Genomic DNA, 24,559 nt, shown 5'->3' with positions numbered 1-24,559 from the left:
TAAAGAATGTTTTGGTACTGCTACTGCTATATCCATGATTATACAATCACTACATTTTACTAAGATATCTCACATATTAAATGAAATGTACGGTATGAAGCCTACAGAAAGTTTTTAAATCTATTAGTCAAATGGTAGTTAGAGGAATTAATAACCCCATTTTATCCATTTTAGGCTCAGGAACACATTATCATAAGGAAATTATTACGTCTGAATTTCTATAAAATATAACAGATATTTACAGCGTATTTCGTCTTCATGTTCGATATTTGGGGCCTTGAAAATTTATTGTTCGATTCCGACAATTCTCAGACGAATGATACAATACCAATGGGGTAAAAGAACAAAGATTTATTGCGATATCTTCCGCGGTCTTTAAGTAAATATAGAGAAGATGTGAAGAATCAATGACCAATAAGCAATTTGGCTTCAGAGAAGGTAGTTGAACATGCGAGACGTTGTTCTATATACAAGTTGAAGTCCGAACTGCACAGAAGTCTAAAAAAATGTCGAATATGAGAAAGCTTTCGACATCATTAAACATGATAAGCTATTCAATCTAAGGTACTAGATGACAAAAAGATTCCTGCCAAAGGCTTACAAGTAGCGATATAACTGATGAAAAATCTATTTTACGTAATATAGGGATGCATTCCGTCACCGTTGTTATTTATTTACATTTCTGATTAACTAATGAAGTTATATTAACTACAACCTCGAATATTTTAAATATAACAAATTGTGTCTTCAAGGTGTAGCACATGTCATCCAAATGGGGCTCTAACTTTTCAGGGTCTTTAGTTAACGAATATGAAGACCTTAGAGTGTGTCTTTTCCTGATAATGGCCTTCCCCTGTGCAAAAAATCAATTAACATATTGTTTTTAATTCTTCAGGAAAGATTAGTTAGTCGATGCTGCAAATCACAAATAATTAATTTAACCACTTTTAATTTTCGCGTTTTCATTTATATTAATTGTTTTAAGTTATTATTAGTCATCGTGCACTGTGATTAAAAATGTCTCCGTCGCTTTATTTGTTTGACAATATTTCAATCTGGCCATTCAGGTTTCTCAATTGCGAAACGGCAAAACCTACTGATGTTTGATATTGCACACTCACTTCCAATGAAATGAGAGTTGGACATCTCTTTATCTCTGTCTGTCTTCATACTACTAATATGGTGAATTTTCTCTCTGGTTGACTTTTTTTGAATAATATGAGTTCAGTTAATTTTAATAATTTGGATATATTTAAAACGAATAAATGAATATTTCAATAAAAAATATTTGTATTCCATTTATAAATTCACACATTTCACATTTAACACTTAAATTCATATGCAATATTATGTTTTTTTATGATAGAATTTCCAGAAGCCCACATAACTTTCCATGAACGGAGAAGCTCTCGAATTGTCTTGGAAATATATCAAATAATACCAGGCTTCTCGGTTTTGAAAATCCGTTTAGGAGATATATGAGGGCTCAAGGAAATATTGTTTTCGACAAAGGTACACTATTGTAAGAAAAATATATTCAATGAATTTATTAAGAATATCTGACAGATTTGCCTAAATTTGTCACGCTAGAAATGCAGTAATCTTACAAAGTTTGGTTTCCATATATTCATTGATACTTAATTTATATATTGTAAAGTACTGACTCGTTTATTGATTGGATTTCAAAACTGTGGTGTAAGGAAAATATACGTAGTTGTGAACAGATTTGACATATTCTCAAACTATACAATTGGGATACAAAAAATTTTACGAACCGAAGTTTGTTAAAAATGGCTAATACTTGCTGAGATATGGTGTTTGACACATGAGTGGTTTATACATACCATTTTTACAATGAAATTCTGGGTGTCTAGTCTATTTACTTACTGAATTACACTACTTTTAGTAGTTTTTAACATAACATTTGTATGGGAAGTAGGCGTGATTCTCCATTTTCGTGCTATATACTCCAGAAAGTTTGATTGATATAGCTTTAGCAGTTTATGAGATACTAGCTGACCCCGCAGACGTTGCCCTGTTTTGAAAGAAAACAAAGTGAAATTTACATTGTGTTGAAAATATTTATTTGCGATTGTTCTAAATTTTTTTCAATGTAACGCAGCTTGATAAACAACAATTTTTGTTTTCTGTTCCGGTGCGTAAATGTACAGAGATGATGGTTTTCCAACTCATATAACACATTATTCAATGGCTGCGTCACAATCAGTCAGTTTCGGCTCATGAAGATTGTGAAGCATAGTAATGACAGATCCAACTTTGAGAGGCAAGTGATGCAATGGCATGCCAGGCAAATCCAAAGAATTCAGAAATTCCACTGGTTTATTCACGGCTTTGTCTTTATTTTCAATTCAAATGTCCCGGAATTTGACTTGAATCGTATAGTTTAAGTCATCAACATAGGTAGTTTTGACAGCTAAAATTGCGGGTGCACTCAAAAATAGTTGCGATAATTTTGGCCAATGTCCGGATAAACATTCGTGATGAGTTCATCTTTCGTTGAAGTGAACTGACAAAAAGCAGGTTGAATTGATATCAAAACATTGCAAGTATCAAACGGAAATTGCCCATTTCCAATTCTTAGCAGTTCTTCTTGCTATTACTGTTGCAGGAACACTCGCATATTCATAGACAATCGAATGGTTTTCACGTACCGCCACAAATACGATGACTTGAGAAAACCACCGCTGTTGATTTCGAAATAACAGGAAGTGTTTGATAACAGGAGAATTACGCCACCAAAACGACGATTATTATTCCACAGAACTTTCATTGTTCTGTCAAGGGCTTCTAGAGAATTGAACTTATCTCATACTATCAGTTTACAATTCTTCAACACTTTTGCCATGGCTAATAGAGTTGCAAACAAGTGTTTCATTGAGTTGCATGTTTAACGGAAGCTTCAGTACCTAATGTGCCGTTCTTCCGACTTCTAGTAGCGTTGCAGCAATCCCGGTAAATGCGAGACGTTTTCCCAATTCCGCCGGGCGCGTCAAGAAAAAATAGTCCACTCTTTCCATCATTGACAGCCTTCATCAATTCATCATAGGTACTCTTTTGCTGCTCATTCAATAATGAAACATTTCTTGATACTTGTTGTTCCAAAGTCTGTTGTGTCTTATGCATTCTCACATTCCAATGTACGAATCAGTACTTCTGATTTGACGATTTGGTCCTGGCATATGAATTTCAGTCAATAGTTTGCCACATATAATCAAACACAAATCTTCAATCAACACCAATGTTTCATTATAGATGTCATCCTTCATTTGCAAATCTGAATTCTCTGTTGTCACTTGCCACTTTCCGACTTTTCCGAATTATTTATGTTTTCATACTCTCGATCAATCGGACCACTGACACGCCCACAAAATGCAAAACCGAAAACACATAAAGTGTCATAACTAAGCCATAAATAAAGTTATAAAAGTAAAATTTGGAATAAAGGATCACACTTGGAAGGGTCATATTTGGATGTTATTTTTTTGGAGAAGTGGGCGTGGCCCCGTCCCCAAATAGGTTTTTTGTATATAACTCGCAAACCAATAAAGCTATATAAACCAAACTTTCTGCAGTCGTTTATTTTTCCTTATACAGTCCAAAAATTAAAGAAATCGGATAATAACCACGCCCACCTCCCATACAAGGGTTAGGTTGAAAATTACTAAAAGTAATACTAACACTAAATTTTACATAAGAAATGGCAGAAGGAAGCTGCACTGAGATTTTTTTACAAAATTGAAAATGGGCGTTGCATCGCCCACTTATGGGTCAAAAACTATATCTCAGGAACTACTCGACCGATTCGAATAAAATTCGGTATATAATATTTTCTTGACACCCTGATGACACGTGTGGAAAATGGATTAAACCGGTTCACAACCACGGCAACTTCCCATGTAACTCAATTTTGAACTCTTTCTTATACTTTATAACTAGCAGACCCGGCCACACGTTTTGTGGCTTAAATATACAATCAATATTGGCTTCGATGACGATACAAAGTTCATTACAAAGTCGAGGTTGATTTATGTTATACAGCATGATGACAACTGATACTACTTTTAAATGTAAAATTAAGTGGTGATAATCCAGGCAATTCAAATGATTATAAAAATCCTTTGGGGTAGTTGGCTATGTCATCCTAATTTGTATCTGTGTAAGCTCTCCTGTAACGAAATTCTAAATTGTCGCATTGACATCTACGACATCTTTGTTTTTTGCGACCAATATTGGTCGTTCACTCAGCCAATTATGGGTATTATATTGTTGTTTTATGTCCGGAAAGAGACAGAAGAGACAGAAATCTGTTTGAGGTGACAACTGTGACCTTACCAATTCCAATATCTAGCAACTGATTCTACAATCGCAGTTTGATCTTGTTGCAAAAACACTTGTATGTATAAATAAGCGGTTTTTTATGCGCCGTACTTCCCAAATTATCAACTCGCATATCTGGAGAATCTTCGCTATAGCGATATTTTTGGCGATTTTGCAAACTGGTGTTTCCTTGATTTGCAATTTAGGAGTAATTTCTATTCCGAATGTACAGTTTGTGTGCCTACTAACAGATTGCCAAGTTGCCTCTATTCCCGTTATGCTTTGATGGTGAAAATGAGTGAAATCGGATCAGGAAATATCACGGACCTCATATACTATATATGATGATTTTCGTTATTCTATTCTATTCTTCTTCATGAATATATGGGTCAGTATAGTGTGTTTTCTTAATAAAATTACATCAATAAATTCCGAGAGTATAAAATGTTCGGTTGCACCCAAACTTAGCCTTTCCTTACTTGTTACAAATTGTTTTGGGCTATGGATACAACCTTATACAATTGAACAATGACAAAAATATTTTAACAAAGAAACAATGACTACCTTCAAAAGATTATTATTTTTTGTTTTCTATTTTTTTTTTTTTAATTTTGTTGTCAACTCATATAAAGTTCTGTTATTGCAATCTTCCGCGCAATTATTCTATATTTAATTACTATCTAATCCTTTCTTGGCCATGCTCGAATATTTCAAGACTAAAATTAGCCAGATCTGTGTGGCAGTTCTCGACTTTTTGCGAGATTAACGAACAGTAATTCGTTTTTATATCTATAGAATTCAAATTGTTTGTATGGGAGATTAGAAAAATGTGAATTTTAGACTTTTTCCTGCAGTTTTTTTAAATTTTTCTCTCGGTAAAAATCATCATCAATCCCCCTGGAATACACACAAAAAAGAATTAGTGAAATCCGTCCAGCCGTTTAGGAGGAGTTCAACGACTAACACACGTACAGAAGATTTATGTATATATACAGTACTTTCGTTTAATTGACCCTATGGTTAATTGGTTTCCCTGTATAATTGAACGGTGTTATCGGACAAAAAATATAACATATGAAAGCACACGTAAATTTTCTCGGATAATTGGACTCGGTTAATTGGTTTTCCCGCTTAGTTGGTTCAAAAGATATGTCATCAAAATAGTTTTTCTTTTAAATTTCACCGGTAATTCTTCTAATCAACACTATATAATTTTTTAATACTAAATTTGAAAAACAAATATATATACATATGTATGTACATTAATAGATACATAGATAACATAGTACATAATACATGCTTTTGCATTTTTATACTCTCGCAACAAAAGTTGCTAAAGAGAGTATTATAGTTTTGTTCACATAAGGGTTGTTTGTAACACCCAAAACTAAACGAGTTAGATATAGGGTTATATATACCAAAGTGATCAGGGTGAAGAGCGGAGTTCAAATCCGAATGTCTGTCTGTCCGTCCGTCCGTCCGTCCGTCCGTCCGTCCGTCTGTGCAAGCTGTAACTTGAGTAAAAATTAAGATATCTTGATGAAACTAGGCACACTTATTTCTTGGCACCATTGGAAGGTTGCTTTCGAAAATGAGCAAACTCGGACCACTGCCACGCCCACAAAATGGCGAAAACCGAAAACACATAAAGTGCCATAACTAAGCCGTAAATAAAGCTATGGAAAAAATTTGTTATGAAGCCGTAAATAAAGCTATGGAAAAAATTTGTTATGAAGGATCGCACTATGAAGGGGCATATTTGGATGTAATTGTTTTGGGGAAGTGGGCGTGGCCCCGCCCCCAAATAGGTTTTTTGTACATATCTCGCAAACCAACAGAGTTATATAAATTAAACTTTCTGCAGTCGTTTTTTTAGCCACTTCCTAATACAGTCCAAAAATGAAAGAAATCGGATCATAACCACGCCCACCTCCCATACAAAAGTTAGGTTGAAAATTACTAAAAGTGGGTTAACTCACTAACGAAAAACGTCAGAAACACTAAATTTCACATAAGAAATGGCAGATGAAATCTGCACTCATATTTTTTTACAAAATGGAAAATGGGCGTGGCATCGCCCACTTATGGGTCAAAAACCATATCTCAAGAACTACTCGACAGATTGCAATGAAATTCGGTATATAATATTTTCTTGACACCCTGATGACACTGGTGGAATATGGGCGAAATCGGTTCACAATTACGTCTACTTCCCATATAACTCAATTTTGAATCCTTCTGTGAACAAATCACTTTATAATGTACTTGCTGATCCCGCAGTCGTTGCCCTGCGTGAAATTATTTGTTTTTAAAAGAATAATAAGTTGAATTGATATTGTATTGAAAATCATTTATTTGCGATTTTTCTACATTTTTTTCAATGTAACGCAGCTTGATAAACAACTTTTTTGTTTTTTTTCTACCGGTGCGTAAATGTGAAATGGTTTTTCAACTCGTGAACACTCCACGTATAGCAGGCCGTGTGCAAAACATTACATTTCCAGATTTATACCACACACTTCCAGCGACTGTCTTTGTGACCAGTTGATTGTCATCGCAAATGCAAGTCTCACTGGAAACTGAACACGTTTGAACTGAAATGGCAAATCGTTGGAATTCAAAGGAATTCGTGGAATCAAGCATTCTATCCCTTTCAAAATTCTTGCAACTATTACATTATTCGATAGCTGCGTCACAATCAATCGGATTCAATTACACGGTTTCGGCGCATTATAATGACAGATCCAACGTTGAGACGCAAAGGATGCGGTGACTTGTCAGGCAAATTCAGAGAAAGAAGAAGTAAATGCGAGTAGTATGAGACCAAATACTTATCTCTTGCCTCGATGTTTTGGTCTATATTGAAAATACAACTAAGACGGAAATTCAACATAGAATCAGATTATATTTAAGACAAAGTTTTTGTTCTTCTTATTCAGAGACTTTTTAATCTATACTACTATTATAATGAGGAAATATTTGTGTGTATGTTTGTATTGAATAAACTCGAAAACTACTGTGCTGATTTAAAAAATTCTTTCATTATTGGAAAGCTATATTCACCCTGAATAACATAGGATATACTTATTGCTAGATTCTTAACTTTCAGGAAATAGTTCCCAGGTGAGGGTATCAAAAAGACTCCGTGAGGGAGAATCTTAATCTGAAACTGAAAATGTCATTCTCTTCGAATCGCAATCGCGTGCCAGAAAGTCGAGTAACGAACGTTCGCAGCTACTTGCTGAACAAAATTTCAAAACCTGCCAAGTATGCGCTTGAGAATCGAGTACGGAGAGTATGCAGTGTCTTGAAGAACAAAATATTAGAAATATACAAGCTCGCACCAGGCCGTCGAACTCTGAGCGTTCCCAACGCCTTCATAATCAGAGAGAAAGACAACGGACACAAAAGACTAGAGGTCGTAATCAGGTATTAGCTCATTGAGAATAAAATATAATCTCATGTTCGATTTTTACTAATTTTACTTTTTTTTAAATGAACCCTCACAAAAAACGGGAAACGTATACACATAAGAATGTAAAAAGTTATAACTTTTGAAATGTTTATTTAAACCCGTGCGAAGCCGGAGCGGTCTGCTAGTCTCTAAATAAATTGCGAGAGTATAAAATGTTCGGTTGCCCCGAACTTAGCTTTTCCTTACTTGTTTCCTTTAAGGATAAAAAATATTCAAATGTTTGAAAAACTTTAAGTGCACATACATATGAATTATCCTTTAAGGGGTTAGGTGAGTTTCAGAGGTTGAAAACATGAGTATATTTACAATTTTTTAGGTTTTCAATTACAAGGATATACATCCTAGTATTTTATTCAGCATATTAAAGACACATATTGTGAAATTTATATTTTCAAATTCCGAAAGCTCAGCCGTTGCACAGTGGTTCCGCCTTCCGTTCTAAATTGTCCAAACTTCCTATTTGCAAACCGGGTTTTGCTAAAAATCTAACGGTACTTTCTAAAAATGGAGTTAAACGCATGATTACCTGTATTTTTTTAAAGCACATCAATTTTTTTTTTTTAATATCGCAGCAACAACGAACTTCAATTTGTTCTGGTAATTGATTTGTTCTGGGTAACGAATTAAGATTATTTTTAATGGATTTTGAAGTTCAAGGTATATATTTTAACTTGTGAATTAATTATGTCTTACGTGATTTGTGGTTTTAGTGCAATAAGTGTTTTATATTACCTTTTTTTGTATCTTTTTTCTGCGTCTTCAATGTGTTTACATAAAGATTTAACTGTGTTCCCCCACGATCCCCCGTTAGATTTATTTTATATTGTCTTTACCATAGTCTTAAGGTAATAAAAGTGTTAAAGTTGGGTGCGGAAAGTTGCGGATGTATTTGCAATCGTCAAAATAATAATGGCCTTTGAATTAACTATTTTTAAGTTCAAACTCATAATAATTGGGCTAAAAATGCTTGGAAAGAAGGATAAATCGTCGTTATTTCAATCTGTGTACGGTTTACTAGAGGAGACATTTTAAGTTTTTGTTCTAATTATAATAGCTGTTGAATGGCAGTGAAAAAATGAACTGTATTAAATTGTTTGATAATTTACTTTTTTCCTACATGATTTTTTTATATGATATTATTCTTATAGGTTGAATGTGGGGGTTGGATGGGGGAAACTATAACGACAATTCATGTTCAGCTTGTGTATCGCTTTCTTTAATTTCTTTACAAAGCCTTACTGAAAGTTTTGACGCTCCAACTATGACCATGAGAAGTATTTTTGCGCATCATTGCCATATAATGCCAATTACTGTTCTATGGGAGCTATAGGACCTAGTAGACCGATGGGGCCAATTTTTTTAATATATATTTAAAATATTTTTCTAGATTTTTGGTGAAAATTTCATAGCGATATCTCAACGGGAAGTATTTATGACCGCTCCTTCATACAAGCCGAACCACTGTGCGTTGGTACCTCATCTTCCATGAAGAGGCCAAAAAAAGGTTCTTGCCGTGGGCGATCATAAATCATTATTGGCTCATCCAAATCAACAAACCAAAAATATTTCTTGTTAATGAAAGAAAATGTTAAAAATTGAATTTTTTGATAGATTTTGAACAATAAAACTAACTTTTGTGGTCAAATTTGCGCTATGTACTGACTCAAAAAAATAGTTGTAATAAAGATGTTTGGGAAATTTTCAACAGAATCGCTTCATAACTTTTCAAGAAATTATGTCCACTGACTTCAAAATTTGAGTTTGAGTTAAGCCCGTTTAAAGTTTTACAAACATACTGAAGTGGTCTGATGGTAGGATTTTCCTTATATCTCTTGAAATTTTAATCGTATCTATCTCATAATTTTGGATAATATTTTAATATTGTACTATTTATTAAGAAAAAAAATTTCAAATTTTGAATCCCTAATCCCTGTAATTGAACAAACTGTTCGGGATTCTTTTAATTGGACAAATTGTTCAATTAAGCGAGTATCTGTTAATTGATTCCCTGGTTAATTGAACGAAAATATTGATGTGAAATTAAGTGAAAAGTACTGTATAAAGATATATACATAAGGAACCAATGAAGATAGCGAAATAAAACTTTACAGAAATACTGTATATGATCTGTGGCGTCCCTTGTGAAAATCGGAATTTGTCGAAATCGGACTATAACCTTTGAAGGCCTCGAATGTCGAATATGAAAAAATCAGTGCCTCATAGTAATTTTTCACCGAAATTTTCGGTAAATCTCTCAGATATTTTAATTTAATTAAGAGGAAATATTTTTCTTCTAATAGTGTGTCTCTGTACCAGAAATGGTTAAAATCGGGTCATAACTTATAAAAATGTTCGGTTGCATCCGAACTTAGCCTTTCCTTACTTGTTTATAGATAGATTAGAAAAAAAAATATAAAAAAAACTGTATGGAAAAAAGTCACTTTTTGGAATTTTACAATTCAAATACAATTATCAAAATATTTTAATAAAACTTCAAAAAATGTCTTAACAAGGCAACAATGACAACCTTTATTACTATCTTTCTAGCAAAATTTCCATATTTGCTTTTTTTAAAACCTCCCCTGTACTTCCGCGTTCATTTCAAGACTAAAATTAGCCAAATCGGTTCTGCTATTCTCGACTTTTAGCGAGACTAACAAACAACAAATCATTTACACATATATATAATATTTAGAAAGCGTTTTTATGGAAAAAAAGAGCTGTTCTTAGGGTTTTCCCGGCAATTGTTCTAAATTTTAAATTATCACATTTTAAACATTCCCTAGACCTCCACGAGCATTTCAAGACTAAAAATATCGAAATCGGTTCAGCCGTTCTCGAGTTTTAGCGAGACTAACGAACAGCAATATTAAGAACCGCTTCACCGATTTTATTCAAAACGTTTTTTGCAAACGTTTGAATGGCAGGTATAGGCGAATCAGAAGGAATCAATGGGATCCGGTTTAGAAGTTTCGTGCGCATGGCCCAGTTTGTTATACTCTCGCAACATGTTGCACAGAGTACTCGTATTATAGTTTTGTTCACATAACGGTTGTTTGTGTCACCAAGAAATAAAAGAGTTAGATATGGGGTTATATATGGGCTTATATATATAAATGATCAGGATGGCGAGTGGATTTGAAATCCGGATGTCTGACCGTGCAAGCGATAACTTGAGTAAAAATTAAGATATCTTAATGAATCTTAGAAGACATATTCCTTGGCACCCTGAGGAGGTTGGTTTCGAAAAATTGAAACCGAAAACCTATACAGTGTCAGAATTAAGCCATACATAAAGTTATGAAAATAAAATGTGGAACATAGGATCGCATTAGCGAGGGGCACATTTGGATTTATTTTTTTTGGGGGAAAAGGTTTTTTGTATACATCTTGCAAACTAAAAAAAATGTATTAACCAAACTTTCTGAAGTCTTTTCTTTTAGCCATTTCCTTATACAGTCCAAAATTTAAAGAAATTGGATAATAACCACGCCCACCTCCCATACAAAGGTTTTGTTGAAAATTACTAAAAGTGGGTTAACTCACTAACGACAAATGTCAGAAACACTAAATTTTACAGAAGAAATATCAGAAAGAAGCTGCACTCAGATTTTTTTACAGAACGGAAAATGGGCGTGGCATTATCCACTTATGGGTCAATAACCATATCTCAAGAACTTCTCGACAGATTTCAATGAAATTCGGTATATATATTTTCTTGACACCCTGATGACACGTGTCGTTCACTTCGGTTCACCGCGACGATTTCCCATATAACTCAATTTTGAATTCCATCTTATTTCTTCACTTTATAATATATTAATTAGGAACCAATGAAGATAGCGAAATAAAACTTTACATAAATACTGTATATAATCTGTGGCATCACTTGTAAAAAAATTGTTGAAAACGGATTTTAATTTTTCAAGGCCCCAGATATCGAACATGTTTAACTCAGTGTCCCACGGCAATTTTTCACCGAAAATTTCGGTAAATCTCTCAGGTATTTTAATTTAATTCAGAGGAGATCGTTTTCTTCTAATAGTGTGTCTCTGCACCAGAAATATTTAAAATCGGGTCATAACTTCCCCTAGCTCTCATATACAGTACTTAATTGGTTAATTGTTAATTGGTTTCCCCGTTTAATTGAACGGTGATATCGGGCAAAAAATATAGCATATGAAAGCATATGTAAATTTTCTCGGATAATTGGACTCGGTTAATTGGTTTTCCCTCTTAGTTGGTTCAAGATATATGGTGACGAGACGAGTCAAAATCCGAATGTCTGTCTGTCCGTCCGTGCAACGGATAACTTGAGTAAAAATTGAAATATCTTGATGAAACTTGGAACACATATTCCTTTGCACCACGCCCACAAAATGGCGAAAACCAAAAACACATAAATTGTCATAACAAAGCCATAAATAAAGTTATTATAGTAAAATTTGGTACAAAGGATCGCACTAGGAAGGGGCATATTTGGATGTAATTTTTTGTGGAAGTGGGCGTGGCCACGCCCCCAAATCGGTTATTTGTATATATCTCGCAAACCAATAAAGCTATATAAACCAAACTTTCTGCAGTCGATTCTCTTACGTAGCCCACCACACACCATAAAATTAGTTGAAATCGGATAATAACCACGCCCACCTTCCATACAAAGGTTAGGTTGAAAATTACTAAAAGTAGGTTATCTCACTAACGAAAAACGTCAGAAATACCAAATTTTAAAAAAGAAATTGCAGAAGGAAGTTGCACTCAGATTTTTTTACAAAATGGGAAATGGGCGTGGCATCGCCCACTTATGGGTCAAAAACCATATCTCAGGAACTACTCAACCGATTCGAATGAAATTCGACATATAATATTTTCTTGACACCCTGATGACACGTGTGGAAAATGGAAATGAAATCGGTTCACAACCACGACAACTTCCCATGTATCCCAATTTTGAACTCCATCTTATTCCTTCACTTTATAATATATACATAAGGAACCAATGAAGATAGTGAAATAAAACTTTACACAAATACTATATATGATCTGTGGCATCACTTGTGAAAAAATTGTCGAAATCGGACTATTACTTTTCAAAGCCCCGAATATCAATTTTTTTTTCCTCTAATAGTGTCATAACTCCCCCTTGCCTTCATATACCTAATTATAGGATTTTCAAATTGGGTCAAATTGTGTGTTATCTTAATAAAAATATATCAATAAATTGCGAGAGTATAAAATGTTCGGTTGCACCCGCACTTAGCCTTTCTTTACTTGTTTTTTAATTAATTGATTTAATCAATTTATTATTTGCCATTTTGTCGTCGTATTTGAATAGCTCGGCCACACCATATTGGCCCCAACCGCTTATTGATATTCGAATTTCTTCACAGTAGCCCAATAGCAATCGATTGGGGAATCGGGTGCGGCATCTCTTGTCGTCGTACTTTCACTACCATTCAGCATGTTGGAGAAGTGCTCCCAGTCTGCCGTGGACATGAGTCACAAGATTACCGCCTTGGTTCATATATAAGAATGGTCCGGTCTTAAATCCTTATGTAAGTCGAACCTTCCTGCGTTTGTTGACGGAGCGTATCTTCGCTACTACCAGGTAATGGTTGTTTGCAACACCTAAGACTAAACAAGTTAGATATAGAGCTATATGATGGTGATTAGGGTAAATAGTAGATTTGAAGTGCGGATGTTTGTTTGTCCGCCCGTCTGTCCGTGCAGATATAGTGTTATATTAGTGTTAGAAGGGTGATCAGGGTGAAGAGTAGATTTGAAATCCAGATGTTTTTCTGTCCGTGCAAGCTGTAACTTTGAGTTAAATTGAGATATCTTAATAAAACTTAGCACACCTGTTTTTTGCACCATAGGAAGTTCGGTATTGTGAATGGGCTAATTGGGAACACTAGCACGCCCACAAAATGGCGATAACAGAAAACCTGTAAACTGCTATAACTAAAGCGTAAATAAAGTGGTGAAAGAAAAGTTTGGTAAATGGGGATCTCTCTTTGGAAGACATTTATTTGTAAAAGTTCATTCCAACTCCATCCCCTGTTTTTTTTTTGTTTATATCTCCTACACTATTAAAGCTATATCCACCAAACATTTTGGAGTCACATTATTTAGGCACTTCATTATGCCGCATGAAGATGGATGAAATCGGATTATAACCTAAGTTCCATAAAAAAGGTATAGTTGAAAACTACTAAAAGTGCTTTAATTCAGTAAGGAAACCCACCAGACACCCAAAATTGGATGGTAAAAATGGTATGGAAGAGCAGCGCTCATATTGGTGGTCATTGGACGTACGCCGCCCACTTATGGATCAACAACCATATCTCAGGAACTAATCGGTTAATGTCAACGAAATTCGGTCCATTTGATGCTTTAATCTATTTCTTACCAATACTGTTGTTCCACAATTCACCTTTCCATCTGTTTTCTGATATGTAGTCTGGCAGTGGCATTACATCTATATTTTTTTTTACTCAGATAATATTTATGCTATTTATACCATTGAGCAACCACATAAAATTCTTGGTTTTGTGCTTCGAACAACATCCCGGATATCTATCATCCGTCCAACGCTTCATGCAAGCAGTAAAAATTCCGATATCAAATTGTTAAAAAGCAATAGGGGCTATTCCAAAGTCTAGACAGATTTCAGAGGTTTGTGAAAACTTTGTGTAGAGGTGGGCATGGCTATTTAACGATTTGACCGTTTCCACAATTATATATGCAAATTAATATCAGACGGTAATGTTCTTGATGAGTCTGGGTAATGAGCTAAAGCAGTTTGTGTGATACACACATAAAGCATAAAAAGACAGGATAGCGGCCACTTTTCTAATTACAGTGAAATCTCTCTTGGACACACACTGTCGAGGGTAATTTTTATAAAAATTGATTGAATTGAAATTGAATTGGTACATGAAAAAATGTTCGCTCAAGGGGGGTGGGAAAAGGTTTTTCTATAATTCCGTAGATGCCTCTCCTTTTTTGGAACTCTGTATAGCTTAATTTTGCACTTAAAGGTCTGGTAATGGTCAGATTTCTTCCATCTGCGTGCCAATCTTCACAGAGTGCGAAGTCACTAGGGCGATATTTCACTACCTGTGATTTTTTCACTGTGATTGGAAAATTGCATATAGCAACTACGAACAATTACTGTAAATAGCAGTGAATTACAATCACAATGACAGTTCAATACTTGGAGTTCGATCACAGCAGTTCTGTGATTCTTGTAGGGTCACAGTAGCAATATCAGTTCAGTGATTCTTGTTGGATCACAGTTGCAATACAGTTCAGTTACTCTTGTTCAGTCAATAGCAATTCAGTGAGTCTAGTTAGATCACAATAGCAATAGCAATAGCAGTTCAGTGATTTTTGTTGGATCACAGTAGCGATAGATACGATATTTTCAGTGTTAATAACCGTTATATGAACAATAGTTGCGAGAATAAGCTTCACAAGTGAAGGAAAAATATCAAATTTTGTACAGAGGATAGGGGTAAAGAAGAACGCTTAATATTAGTGTTAACATTTCTTACTATCATATCTTCATGTTGAAATGTTATATTGAATATAATGCGGTCGAATTGCGTTCAAATGGGATTAAAGGCGTGGCAAGTCAACAAATGGTGTAAAACATTACTTTCCTTAACTTTGAAGTTTATACTTTTGCTGTCTTTACTTGTCGATAAGCCTTAAGAATTTGTATTTTAACATGCGGCTCTTTCTTGTTTACTTGCAGATGTGCATTCGAAAATAACTGGTCTGGGAAATGTTATTCCGCATTATTCGGAGCAACTCTATTATATAACGCAAGATATCTATATATGACATAATCTTATTTTTTTCTGGTGCATCAAACATAACATCGGTAAATTATTTATACTCATAATCATTAACGTTGGACTACACAAAAAAACTGCTACTAATCTATGTATCAGGAAAATATAAAGTCAGTACATTTTGCTGCATTAATTCCATTTCTGAGACAATTAAATAATTTCAAGCCATTATCCCGCTTAAAACTGGCTGTACAGTCGCTCATTTATAAACGTATTGTACACAATAAGAAACCACATTTTCCAGCCAGCATCTTAAATTATGCAGCCTATGTGGTCTACAGCTGCCGTTGCTGCTGCGCATATACAAGCTGCTTTGGTAGCCGCTGCTGCAGTCGCCAGCAGTAGTAATAGCAATAGTAGGATTAGTCCAATTAATTATAAATCCACCAAGTGCAAGGCCATCATAAATAGTAATAACGGTAGACGTGACAGCATAAGTAGGAGTGCTAGCAGAGAGGAAACAGAGTCACCGAAATATAACGATAGTAATGCTGGTGATAACTTTCCATTGTCGACACCTGTGCCAATATTATTATATGCATCCGATGGTGGTGTCACTCCACCGGAATCTCCCATGACTCATTTGAATTCGGTTTATCACAATAAATTTCGCGTGTCACAGTTAGATAATGATGAAACAGTCAGCTCGAATGAAAGGCGACAATCAGAATTAATTAAAACCTATGAAAGAGGTGAAGAAGCCAATGATGCAGAAATTGCGGTAACCGATACACCGCTCAATTTGTCTAAAAATCAATTTTCGCCATGTCCTTCTCCACCAACCTTTACAACTAGCTCTCCTGGCTTGCAGAAACAACGCGAGGTATTGGCTTTATTAACGTCATCTTCACCGATATCTTGGTCAGTACCGGCAGAAAACTTGCATGCAGACATCAAAACTGACGATACGTCAAGCGGATTGCATTTACAGAACCCAATGGTAGTAGCACCTGCCACAGCAGTAGGTTTACCGGGACAATTCTTACCATACACAGCCAAACGTCAGCTCCAAAAACATATCACAGTAGCAAGGACAACAGGTACCACAGCCCAACGAAGTTCACCGCCATGCAGTGAGCAAAGACGTACGCGTTCAACTAATGATGTATTTGTCGAAACTGATACAAATCTATTGGCATGCCGTATGTGGAGTGCAGCTGTTAATGGACCAGATACTGTAACAGATCCGTTAAATCATCATCCTACGCCACATTTGTATCAAACAACTTCAAATTTAGGTTCAATTGTGCAAATAGCCTACCGGAGAAGTCCTGAAGGAAGCAATCCAGACGATGATATAACTACAGAGAATATACGCTTTGCAAACACAATAAGAACAAACTGTGATTCTATATTGAAATGCGTTGAGAAATTGGACGAGCAGAAAACAGTCTCAGACCAACATCAATCTCTATCCATTCACCATCAGCAAGAACATAACAAAAACAACCACCATCAACACGCTCACGTTAAAAATGAACATGCATTTTCGCAAAACGCGCACACCCTACGTCAAAAGCAACAAGAACAACAACTGCTGCGACAAGATGTGCTCAGCATTGCTGAATCGATAGATATTATGTACGACAATGGTCATAAAAACAAAAATCATTCAATGGTGGCAAATAACTCGAAGCTACATGTCGTACACGCCGTTCCGCACATAAAGAGACCCATGAACGCTTTTATGGTATGGGCCAAAGATGAACGGCGAAAAATATTAAAAGCCTGTCCAGATATGCATAATTCAAATATTTCGAAAATACTTGGTGCGCGTTGGAAGGCCATGACGAATGCGGACAAGCAACCATATTACGAAGAACAATCGCGCCTGTCAAAATTGCATATGGAACAACATCCTGACTATCGTTATCGGCCACGCCCAAAACGCACATGCATCGTGGATGGTAAAAAAATGCGTATATCGGAATATAAGATTTTAATGCGCAATCGGCGGGCCGAAATGCGCCAGTTGTGGTGCCGTGGTAATATCGTTACAGGTGGGGTAACAAATAATAGCAAATCGAACAGTGCCGCTGCACAATTACTTAGCGATTCGGATATTATCGTTGGTTGTAATGTCCAAAGTTCCACTGCATTAGCTTACCATCTACAAGATATGGATCATTCCATTAATGTCACAACAGCTGCAACAATGGGCGTGACCCCAGACAATTCGAATGTGGTTATGGAAGGAGGGGCGGTCAATTCGAATGGGGTGACATCGCTTAGCGGTAACTATTATTACCCGCCTGATAGTATGTCAACGCACTCCGGTTTTTCTTCAGAGGGGAACACTCCCAGCTTCAGTTCGCGCGATGATGATTGAAAATATTCGTACAAAATAATATATACATCTAATATTATCAAAAAATACCATTACTTAGTCATACAAAGCTAATACTTAGTAATAATAAATATGTACTTAAGCAATTTTATTGAACCATGTGCCATTCTCACTACGTATACAAAGATAATAAAATGCACAAATATAAATGCATATGATACATATACATAAGTCTGTGTATACATTGAATTTTTACACATATTTTTAACCCTCTAGAATCTTGTCCAAAGTTATGTTATATTTAAGCTAACATCTATTTATTTAGTTAATTAAATTTTTGTACACATCTTAATTTTTTAATGCTTTGATACGTTCTTATTTTATGTACAAATTATATAAGCATAAACTTAAAAGCCTGGAAAAAAGAAAATGTTTAAAATTCCAACTCTCATCCAAGGATATCTATTGTGCCATATGCTAAAGGTAGTAGAATAAATGATTCACAAAACATACTCGTGTGTACTCATTGGGTAGGCTACAATTATGTTCTGCAAACATTGATCAAGAATAAAGATTATTACTTGAATACAAATATTTCAGCCGCTTTTTATTATATGATACCAAAGTTTGCCGAAAATCGCCGGATAATAAGACTAATGCTCCGCCAAAAAGTTGTTACTTTTGGCGTAAATCTTGCATTGTTTTATTGAATGCTTCTAATGAATTTTTGTTACCAATTGGGCACTCATCCCATAGAACTATTCCAGCTCCTCGCAAAACTTTTGCCATTGCTGAATTCCTCGATATGTTGCACGTTGGTGTTTCAACGACTTGGATGTTCAACGGTAATTTCAATGTGCTGAATGTGCTGTTCGACCGCCATCAAGTAGAGTAGCAGCGATGCCTGACGAAGCAATTGCCCCAGCGCAATTTTCTGCTGTGACCGGATAGTAGCAAGAATCAAAGAGATCAGAAACGTTTTCCCTGTACCACCGGGAGCATCCATAAAGTAGAATCCACCGGCATTATTGTCAACCGCTCGTATAATCTTATCATAAGCATTTTTCTGCTGAATATTCAATTTGGTAATGTTAGCTTGCTTGAAAGCACGCAATTCATTGCATTCGTATTGTTGTTCACGTTGAAGCTCATGGTCAAGCATATCAATCGCTGAACGATTGGGCGCAGTTATGCCAAGTTGCGCTAATGCCTTATTCGCAATTGTAAGGCACAGATCTTCAACCAATATCAAAGCATCATTATACATTTGTAATGTATATAGCAAGTCTGCGTCCGATGCTCGATTACGCGCCAAAATTATTAAGTCCTTGGTCATGCAGTCTTTGTACTTATTCCACAGTTTTTGCGGATTTGACGGAAGGCTTGTAGATATTATTATGGCGAATAGTAAGCGTATTAGTTTTGGATAAGATGTGAGTGGTGCGTCATGAAGTGCGGTGTCCCAATGCATATCATCTTCTAACAAATGCAATCGCTGACATGCTTCACCATACGTCGCACACAACTGACCGTCAACAGTTTTCAAATCATCAAATGATCTTGGTCCGCGCACGTTGACTAATAGCAGACGCAAATAGAAACATTCGGCGTTGTTCGGATGGATGGTGTAAATGCGTCCCATGGCATCAGTTTTACGGACATTTGGATAACCGTCAACACGCTCCCCTTGCTTTCGTCGTTGAAATGTTTTCGATGATGGATTCCAAGTGAAATATTATGGTATTTCGGAATATAGCAATGTTCTTGCAAATTCATCGTTTTCACACAACTCGAAAAAGGTAGTTACTTTTTCCCCGGTGGTCGTGCTGCACTCTGTTGTACATTGTCTGCAGTGAAATAAACGCGTTGACCATTTTCGAGATGAACTGCCAAATGAAGGCATTTGACAGGACTGCCAATCTTGCGGCAAACATTATTTCATGAGAATTTGTATAAGCGGGATGTATCATTTTTTTTGTTTTTTTGCAAAACGTACAATGATAAACACATTAAATTTGTTTATGTGCACCCTCCAAACAGACCCCAATCACCCCTGAAAATTTCATTGAAATCGGGCAAGCCATCTAGGAGAAGTATACGAACAGGAAGTTTTGCCACTTAATTTTATATATATAGATGTTTTCAAATCGGGAGTCTCCCTACAACACTCTGTGGTCGCGGTTCACGATGCTAGGAACGAGTCGGTGCTCCGGATCACTGGACCTCCCGCGAGCTTGGTAGCGGTGGTTAGTAACTAAAATTTGCTCGGCTGACCCAAAGTGAAGCCCAAGAGGTCGGCGGAACTGCGTGGATTTAAAAAGGTTCAAGGTCCGCAATGGTGGGAGTACTCACCAGACACTGTGGTATAGGCACACATGCAATGAGGCTAGGAATCCGGCGATGGCAAACTGCCCTAGCTATATGGCGGAAGGCGTGATTGAAACACGAAGTCATTTCCCCCTACACTGTCCAGCGTACGCAAGATTGAGGTTGGAACAGCTCGGTAGCCATACTTTTGGCGAACCATGCATACATGCCGGATTAGACGTTAACCGCACCAAAAAATATGTGATAGGCGGAAAGCGCTTCGCCGATATGTAAGGGTCTTCTTTGCGATCAATACCATCACAACGGCCTGCCATTTTTAAACTAACTTAACCCCTACAACTACCGCGGTTAATATAGTTAATTCTTAATTCATATAACAGCTCTCGCAAGAAAAACGATATAAGCCAATATGAAACAAGTGTGTAAGATGGGCTAATTTCGAGTGGAACCGAAAAATGCAATGTATATCTCAATATATACGGATTTATTCGGTAAACATATATTTGGATGTGGATTGAATGAAAATGCTTATATTAGGTATAAGTCGGCAATGGATGTATAGATCATACCATAGTAACTGCTATCCTCATATTCGGTATAGGGGGTTTTGAAAAGTAGTGTGCTCAATTCAACCAATATTAGGTGAGCGGTATTATATCTGAGATTCACTATTTGCAAAAGTAGGCGTTGCTACTCAAACTGCTACTATTACAATTATTTAATTATACAGATCCATATGCGCCTCTCTACAAGTCCTTCATCACTTCCGTCCTGCTATACGGTGCGGAGGTATGGGCAATGATAACATCAGGCGAATTCGCGTTAAGTGTTTTCGAGAAGATGGTTTTGCGGAAGATTTATGGTCCTCTGCACATTGGCGACAACGAATACGGCGATATACGGCGACAATTACATATATATATCTATACTAATATTATAAAGCTGAAGAGTTTGTTTGTTTGTTTGTTTGAACGCGCTAATCTCCGAAACTACTGGTTCGAATTGAATAATTCTTTTTGTGTTGGATAGTCCATTTATCGAGGAAGGCTATAGGCTATATAGCAGCACGACCAATAGGAGCGAAGAAACAGTGGTAAATGTGCAAAAAACGGGATTTTGGCAACAATTCGATCTCAAAATGGCATTACGTTGGCTCTCGCATCTACTGGAATTGCAGCAACGCTACTTGAAGTTGAAAGAACGGCACATACGACACTGTAGCTTCAGTTAAACATGCAAATCTATGAAACATATATGAGATGAGCGCAATTTTCTAGAAGCACTTGACAGAACAATGAAAGATCTGTGGAATAATAATCATCGCTTTGGTGGCGTAATGATACTGTTATTGACAAACACATTCTGTTATTTCGAAATCAACAGCGGCGGAGGAATTGAACGCATGTCTCAAGTCATCGTACTTGTGGCGGCACGCGAAAACCATATGATTGACAATGAATATCCGTGTGTTCCTGCAACAGGATAGCACCGCAGAAGATCTGCAAAGGACTGGGCATATTCCGGTTAATACTTCTAATGGTTTGATATCAATCCGAACATTAGCCAAATTTATCGTAACTACGATTGGTTAAGTGCACCCAGATTTTTAACTCTCAAAAATACCGATGTCGATGACTTAATCTATACGACTTAGAGTCAACTTCCGGGATATTTGTGTTCATACACATCGATCGATCATGTTGAAAATTAAGACGAAGCTGCGAATTATCCAGTGAAATTTCTAAATTCTTTGTCATTATAATGCTTTGTCATTTATTATGCTACGCAATCTTCAAGCAGCTATCGAATAATGGAATAGTTGCAAGAATTTTTTAAAGGGACTTACAAGGGGGCAGAATGCTTGATTCCACGAATTTCTTTGAGTTCCAACGATTTGCCATTTCAGTTCAAACGTATTCAGTTTCCTATGAGACTTGCATTTGGGATGACAATAAACAAGTCTCAAAGACAGTCGTTGGAGGTGTGTGGCATAAATTTCATTCACGAGTTGAAAAATCATCTTCTCTGTACATTTACGCACCGGAACAGAAAACAAAAAATGTTGTTTATTAAGCTGCGTTACATTGAAAAAAAAAAATTTAGAGAAATCGCAAATAAATGTTTTCCAACACTATACAAATTCAATTTTGTTTTCTAACCAAATAATTTCACGAAGTGCAACAACTGCGGAGTCAGCTATTATATATATATATATATATATATATATATATATATATATTTGTCGTAGGAACCCTCTTTATGCGATTATAGCGCCCACTCGTTTCTCCTTTTTGCTTTTTGGCGGCAACTGCAAACATCAAGTGAAGCCAGGTCACTTTCCACTTGATCCTTTCATCGGAGTGGAGGTCGTGTTGTTAACGCTGGTTCCCATGTAGACAAAACTGTCTACTACTTCAAAGTTATGACTGTCAACAGTGACGTGTGAGCCAATACGCGTGTGCGCTGACTGTTTGTTTGATGACAGGAGATATTTCGTCTTGTCCTCATTCATCACCACACCCATACTCTTCGCTTATTTATCCAGTCTGGAAAATGCAGAACAGCTCCGATTCTGACGGAGCTTTTGGTGTTGCTCAACGTCAGTTTACATAGCCGTATTAGTTATGAGGGGATACCAAATTCATACATTGCGGCATAGTGGCAGCTCCTTTTCGTGCTGTCGAAGCTTTAAAATCGATGAAAACGTGGTGAGTGTCGATTCTTCTCTCTCGGGTCTTTTCCAAGATTTGGCGCATGGTGAATATCTGGTCCATGGTAGATTTTCCAGGTCCAAAACCACACCGATAAGACCCAATCAGTTCGTTGACGGTGGGCTTTAGTCTTTCACACAATACGCTTGACAGGACCTTGTATGCAATGTTGAGGAGGCTTATCCCACGGTAATTGGCGCAAATTATAGGGTCTCCCTTTTTATGGATTGGGCAGAGCACACTGCGATTCAAATCGTCAGGTATGCTTTCTTCCGACCATATTTTACAAAGAAGCTGATACATGCTTTTTATCAGTTATTTGCCGCCGTATTTGAATAGCTGGACCAATAATCCATCGGCCCGCGCCGCTTTGTTGTTCTTCAAGCGGGTAATGCTATTCGAATTTCTTCATGGTCGGGTAATGGAACATCTATGCCACCCTTCCTTGTGTTTGTTGGCGGTCGTTCTTTACTGCATAGAGGCGAGAGCTTATCTTTGCTGCTACTAGATAATGGTCCGAGTCAATATTTGGTCCTCGGAGCGTACGCACGTCTAAAACACAGGAGACATGTATTCCGTCTATCGCAACATAATCGATTTGATTACGCTTGTTTCGATCAGGGGAGTGCCACATAGCTGGTACTACAGACGACCATATTTCGGGCTCCAACGAAGTCGATCAGCTTCAGGCCGTTTGGTGATGTTTCGTCGTGGAGGCTGAATTTTCCGACTGTTGTGCCAAAGACACCTTCTTTACCCACCCTGGCGTTAAAATCGCTAATCACGATTTGGACATCGTGACGGGGGCAATGCTCGTAGGTGCGTTCTAGGCGCTCATAGAAAGTATCTTTGGTCACATCATCCTTCTCTTCCGTTGGGGCGTGGGCGCAAATCAGCGATATGTTGAAGAACCTCGCTTTGATGCGGATTGTTGCAAGACGTTCATCCACCGGGGTGAATGTCAGGACTAGGCGACGAAGTCTCTCTCCCACCACAAATCCAACTCCATATTTGCGCTCATTTATATGGCCGCTGTAGTAGAGGTCACAAGGACCCACCTTCTTCCGTCCATGTCCCGTACATCGCACTTCTTGGATGGCGATGATGTCAGCCTTTATTTGTATGAGGACATCAACCAGCTGGGCAGAGGCTCCTTCCCAATTAAGGGTCCGGACATTCCAAATGCATGCCTCTCAAATCGTGATCCTTAAAACGTTTGCAGGGGGCGTCATCAAAAGTGGGGTTTCTCATCCGAGGCTCTGTTCGGTCTTTCATTGGGGAGGCTTTTTTTTTAGTGGTGGGACCCAAACCCAACGCACAACCACGGAAGCGGGCTTCGCCTTCTCACTTTAGCTCGCCTTCAAACGGATGTATGTTGGCTACCCAGAGGATATTTAGTTTAAAACCGGAAGTTGTGAGCTGCTTGAGTTATTATATATGCAAAAGAATCATTCCTGGCCACACCCAAGTGAATGGCAATAAGAAACCTCACTTGCGTGAACTTCTACATATTTCAGTGAATTAAGAAACAGTGGCTACACTGGTTAGGTCATGTTGTCCG

General features: G+C 36.9%; 1 protein-coding gene across 6 annotated transcripts in view; it reads left to right on the top strand.

Moving 5' to 3' along the window:
- The window catches only part of LOC105219745 (uncharacterized), a 34,478-nt gene extending 15,925 nt beyond the window's left edge, over nucleotides 1-18,553 (top strand). For 4 of the 6 annotated variants that reach the window (XM_011196049.3, XM_011196050.3, XM_011196048.3 and 1 more), the window contains exon 2: nucleotides 15,573-18,553. In XM_011196049.3, coding sequence (XP_011194351.1) covers nucleotides 15,932-18,001 — 2,070 coding nt within the window. In that variant the 5' untranslated portion in view covers nucleotides 15,573-15,931 and the 3' untranslated portion in view covers nucleotides 18,002-18,553. Of the gene's footprint in view, nucleotides 1-7,447; nucleotides 7,768-13,203; nucleotides 13,422-15,572 lie in introns of all 6 variants that reach the window. The other 2 variants (XM_054235357.1, XM_054235356.1) reach the window with 2 other exon arrangements.
- The last annotated feature ends 6,006 nt before the right edge of the window (nucleotides 18,554-24,559 follow it).

This window comes from Zeugodacus cucurbitae, chromosome X, assembly GCF_028554725.1.
Source record: "Zeugodacus cucurbitae isolate PBARC_wt_2022May chromosome X, idZeuCucr1.2, whole genome shotgun sequence".
In the NCBI taxonomy this organism is placed as follows: domain Eukaryota; kingdom Metazoa; phylum Arthropoda; class Insecta; order Diptera; family Tephritidae; genus Zeugodacus; species Zeugodacus cucurbitae.
This window is presented reverse-complemented; position numbering and strand designations above follow the sequence as displayed.